Below are 5,808 nucleotides of genomic sequence, written 5' to 3'. Positions count from 1 at the left end.
CAACAAACAAATGGTCTCGCGTCTCTGGTTGTTGTTGACAGAAACAACAAATATCTTCTATCTGCATTCCCCAGTTCTTCAGTCTATTAGCTGTTAGTATTTTCCCCTGCACCTGAAGCCACATAATGAATATGGCTTTTAGTGTTGCATGGTTTTGACACATCAATCCTTTCCATGGAACTTTTGGTAATACACTAGTAGCTGTAGGTATACTTGCTTTGTGACTGTGCCTTGTGAGAATTGTTTATAAGGTGTAGTCTGTACCTTGCTTCAAAGACCTTTCAAACCATCCAACAGGCTTGCTTTGGTACTCCCATATTCTTAAAATCCGCTCTTAAATATAGTAGATATGGATCCGTCTGATCCATAACTTATCCTTCTTGTTGGCCAGTTCCCAGCAAGTTTTAGTGATAGCAGCTTTATTCCACATAGCCAAGTTAATCAAGTTCAATCCTCCAGCAGCTTCACATCTTATCCCATGATACCAAAGACTTTTTGGTTATTGTATTCACCCCAGACCATATGTAGCTTCTACAATGTGCTTCAATTGATTTGATGACTTTAGCCGGTATAATAAAGATTTGAGCCCAATAGGCTTGGATGCCAAAGATAACTGTTTGGACTAACTGTATTCTTCCTGCATAGGAAAGTTTCTTTGTTGTCCATGAAGAAATCCTGCTCACAACTTTGGCAATAAGGGGTTGCCACTACAGTACTGATAGCTTCTTAGTATCTAGGGGTATGCCCAGATATTTGAAAGGCAATACTACTTGGCTGTACCCTAATGCTTGTTGGATCTCCTACTTCAGTTCATTGCTTACTCCTCCATAATATATTGAGCTTTTGGTTAGATTTGGTTTAAGGCCAGAGGCTTCTGAAAAGGTGCTGAACTTTTGATTCAATAGGACAACAGAAGTGGTATCTCCTTTTGTGAAAAGAAGAAGATCATCAACAAAGCTCAAATATGTGAGGTCCGATCTAGAACACATAGGATGATAGTGAAAGGTTTTCTTATGCTTAAGTGTCTTCAGGTTCCTACTCAGATACTCCATTGATATGGCAAAGAGAAATGGAGACATAGGATCTCCCCGCCTAAGCCCTCTAGCTGCATCAAATGGCTTAGTTGTCTCTCCATTGATGAGAATGATATAGTTCACTGTTGACATACACTCTATGATCCAGTTGGTAAATTGAAGTGGGAATTCCAAACATTTTAATACTTGGTGCAACTATCTCTAGTCAACAGTATCATAGGCTTTCTGTATATCCACTTTAATGAGGCATCTTGGAGAAATATTCTTCCTTGAGTAAGCCTTAACTAACTCATGGGCCAGTAGGACATAATCTGCAACTTTCCTACCAGGAATGAAACCAGCTTGGGTGTCTGACACAACTGATGCAATAACTTTCTACAGTCTGTTTGCAAGAATTTTGGCAACTAATTTATACAGAACAATGCAGCAAGCTATAGGTCTATACTCCTTGATACTTGTAGGATGGGGAACCTTAGGAATCAAGGTGATGGCTGTGCAGTTGATAGCTCTAAATAGCTTGCTCGTATGAAAGAAATTCTCCACTGCTTGACACACTTCTGGCCTGATCAATGTCCAAGATCTTTTGAAAAATAATGCATTGTAGCCATCAAATCCCGGTGCTTTATCATCCCCAATTGCATTTAATGTTTCAAAAATTTCCTGTTCAGTGACTTCAGCACAAAGGTTCACCTGCTGAGAGTGTGTGAGAACAAATCCCATTTTCATTATCTCTTTGTTGACTGCAGGCAAATGAACTGATCTTGATCCCATAAGTGATTTATAAAAGCTAATTATTTAAACCTGGATCTGCTTCTATTTAGTGAGTCTATCCCCAAAGGCATTAGTAAGCTCTGCAATAACTTTTTTCTGACTCCTGTCCTTCATTACAGCTGAGAAGTATTTGGTGTTAGAATCACCAAGCTTTATCCACTTAGCTCTAGATTTCTGTTGAAGTATGCTTTCCTCTATTAGTGACCATCTTTCCAGTTCTTCAAGTAATCTTTTCTCCTCTAATGCAACTGCATCAGTGTAGCCTCTGTTCAGTTGCTCTTGGGTATCCAGAAGCCTGTTTCTGATATGCTCTATCTTAGTTGTTACTCCTTTGAACTCATTGTTATTGAGTTGCTTCAATTCAGACCTAAGAACCTTCAGCTTGCACCAGATGTCTTTCATGGTATCTGAATGCAGTTGTGTCTTCCAAACTCCATCAACCACTTACAAGAAGTCTTCATGATCAGCCCAAACATTAAAGAACTTAAATGGAATCTTGACACCGGATTCAGCTTTCCTTAGGGTGATCATCAAGGGAGCATGATATGAGATAAAAGGCATTTTATAATCCAGCTCCATATGTCCAAAAGTATTCATCCATTCATCATTTCCAATAGCTCTATCAATCCTGCTGAAAACTCTATCTACACCTTGTTGTTTATTAGACCATGTATAATATTTCCCCTTCCAAGGTAACTCACATAAGTTCAAATATTGCATACAGTTAGTAAAGTCTTGAATCTCATTACTAGTTACTGGGTTCCCATATAATCTGTCTTTTATAGTTCACACTGAATTAAAATCTCTCCAAATGAGCCATGGCTTGGTGATATGTGTAGCAAGATTATGCAGTTGCACCCATAGAGGCTTTCTCAACTCAACTGTATTAAACCCATAGATGACTGTCATGACACAGTTCAGTTGATTCATCCTTCCTCTAACATCACAATGCATAGCTTGAGCAGACTGGTCTATTACTGATACATCATAGTAGGAAGGATCCCATAGCAACCAGACCCTTCCATTAGCAGCATTCTCATAGTTAAATCTAGCTTGCCACCCTGGCACTACCCTATTAGCAATGCCTTTAGCCTTATCTTTTTTGACTCTAGTTTCTGCTAAGCCAACTAGTTTGATATTATTCTCTCTAATATAGGTACCTAACTCTTTCTGCTTATATCATTTATTGGTACCTCTAATGTTCCAAACCAACCAAGACATCAAGAAGGTTTAGATGTACCACCTGCAGATGGTACAGACAAATTAGCCATCACTGCTACATTTGTCTGTTGACTTGATCTTTGCTTACCAGGTGACATAACTGCTAGTGCATAGTTCAGAGGTGTGCCATTTATTTCTGTTTCTTTCTTCCCTTTGTCATGATTTTGTCGTTGCCCTTCTTCAGGGATTGGTTCTGCTTCTATGCTCTCAACAGCACATGTAGGAAGTCCTTGTTCATTCATCATCTTTGTCTGCTCCTGATTAGCTTTATGTGTAGGAGCTAACACAACTCATGTAGTCTTCCACACTTGCTTCACAGGTTGTGGTCTAATTCTTTTTGGCTGTTGAATTTGCTTAACCTCCTCCTTGCGAATCTTTGTACAATCATGACCAATATTTAAGCATTTCCCATAGAATTCTGGCTTCCAATCATATTCCACCGCCTGATCAAACACCCTGCCTGAATCATCCATAATAGGGAACCTGCTAGGTAGGGGTTTAGTGACATTCACCTCAATGAGAATTCTACCATAAGAGATTCTAGTTTGTTTGGCAGTACACTCATCCGCAAACAATGGAATCCCTATAGTGCTTGCTATTCTACTCAATGAGCTACCTCCCCAGCGGTTCATGGGAAGTTTGGTAAATCTAACCCAAAGAGGAATCTCAGTTAAAAATTCTGCATCAATGTCAAACTGTGGACTCCATTGTTTCATTATCATGGGCCTATTGTTGACTGTGTAAGGTCCCTCACACAGAATTGTCTTCATGTCAGCCGTGGATTGAAACCTAACAATGTAATACCCATCATCATGAGAATAAAGTCCTGGCATAGTGACCGTATTCCACATCTTATTTATGTATCGATGCATGTAATTATACCATGGCTTTTCCCCAACTACATAAATGATTAGGGAACATTTCCACTTTAGGGTTTCAGCTTCTAAATATGATTTATCAAGTTTGGCCACAAGATTATCCTCTACTACTTCAGGAGTAATGTAGTGTAAAGGCATCATTCGCAGCTGATCGATTACCATTAAGGATCCCAGCCCAAGTTGGTTCCTTAGTATTTTCTGGCAATGGAACAGTGTTGTGTGTTGTTGATTGTGTCTCAGTTTCCTTCGTCTTCCCCAATGTAGTATCAACTGGTTTTGGAGCTTGATTTTCAGCTTCAAGCTCCTTGCCCAATGGAACAATAACATCCCTAGATGGGGGAGGTGTAACGCTATCCTCAAGTTTACTTGCATAGGAATAGGACTCTGATTTGCTCGTTTCTACTGTTGACTTGTAGATGCTGAGGCTCCAACGTAAGGGATCTGAGTTAGAATTCCGCCTCCTATGTGTGTTTTTGAAGTTCCAGAGATTGACTCCATGACAGCAGATGAGGAACTACCAATATTTTTGAGCTTGGGATCTTATCATCTACCTTGATCTATTGCTTTAATTTTTAGGACGACCGCGTGACTTCTTTCCTGCTATTGACGAGGTCGGCGCACGTTAGCTTAAACTGCGTCGAGAGAGCGAGGAAGAAGGCTATTTCTCTCTTTTAACTTTTCTTCGTCATTTCTAGTACATAACTATAACCTTCATGTACTTGTTCAAAACCATCTGGTATGATAGAAAATGCTTTTCGAAAACAAAAGATTCTTTGTCTCACTATCCAATACTTTCTAAAATTAATTAGTAACCACGTCAAACGAACTATAGGAGAAAAACATAAGCAAAGAAGGTCCTTTTTTCACTTTTAATGGAAAATACTTTTGAAGAAATAATTTTTTTGGTGTTTTGTTTCCATAAAATGAATTATTCCTTCGCACCAAACACATCCAAAATTTTCAACTCGATTCCCTTAAAAAATAAAGTAAACCTATTGAAAAGATCTAAAAGGCTACTGAAATGTCTTGATAGTAGATTCAAATCTAGCTATAGCATTGTCGTCGTTGAGATTAGCTTCAACTACATATTACCAAGCTTTTCAAGTCCACACACATGACACACACATACTAGTTTCCACATAATAACTGAAGCATGTTCTTGTTCTTCTCTTTTCACAAAACAAATAAAGAATTATTTGGGAACAAAAGACACTTCGCCCTTTACAGACTGTTAATAGTAGGCATTCTCTGGTTCAAATAGTGTAATCAACCTTTTAGCAAGCAATTAGGTGTATATGCTTTTGGAATAAGAAATAAGACATTGGTCAAAAACGAGGTCAATGAAGAAAAGGAGAGGCTGTATGTAATAGTAGGTGTTTGTTTCTTGTTGAGACAGATAGGAGCAGATATAAATCATTTTCGTCAACTAAAGAGGTCCTCTTTTAAGGTTTCACCTGACACATTCACGAGATGTTACATCCTTTTCAGTTGTCTCCCCCATTATGTAATTTGCATGGTAAAGACGGAGTCATGATTTGAAACGTATTTGTTCGAGATTCTAGTCATTAGTTCGACTGAACCCATCACCTAAATTCTAGGTCTGCCCCTAATTTACAGTAGGAGAATCACCCTCCTCTTAAAAGCACTAAGAATTTGGTGTACCATATTATTTTGCCCAAGTCATTTTGCAAACAAGTTACCCTAAACCTACTGATAGTATAAATTGAATTTTACACTATAAATACAATGTAACATGTTTAGAATTTTACTTGTCTCATATTTCACATTACTAATTATATTCCACTGATTGTATAGCTGTTAGGTTTAATGACTTTTAGGGTGACTTGATAATATAAGATATTTTTACACTTTCAGTATATAGACACTAAACATTTCTATAGTAG

The 5,808-nt window shown here is 38.2% G+C and overlaps 2 protein-coding genes across 2 annotated transcripts; both read right to left on the bottom strand.

Moving 5' to 3' along the window:
- Positions 1,236-1,805, bottom strand: LOC109230268. The gene is made up of 2 exons (XM_019395785.1): positions 1,506-1,805; positions 1,236-1,409 (listed from the first exon to the last, which is right to left on the bottom strand). Exons 1-2 carry the CDS (start codon positions 1,803-1,805, stop codon positions 1,236-1,238), a joined length of 474 nt encoding a protein of 157 aa, XP_019251330.1.
- On the bottom strand, positions 3,317-3,877 carry LOC109230267. Its single transcript, XM_019395784.1, has one exon. The coding sequence runs from the start codon at positions 3,875-3,877 to the stop codon at positions 3,317-3,319; it is 561 nt and encodes a 186-aa protein (XP_019251329.1).

The sequence above is a fragment of the Nicotiana attenuata genome, chromosome 7 (assembly GCF_001879085.1).
Source record: "Nicotiana attenuata strain UT chromosome 7, NIATTr2, whole genome shotgun sequence".
NCBI classification, from domain to species: Eukaryota; Viridiplantae; Streptophyta; class Magnoliopsida; order Solanales; family Solanaceae; genus Nicotiana; species Nicotiana attenuata.
The sequence above is the reverse complement of the archived record's forward strand: the minus strand, read 5'-3'. Positions and strand labels throughout refer to the sequence as shown.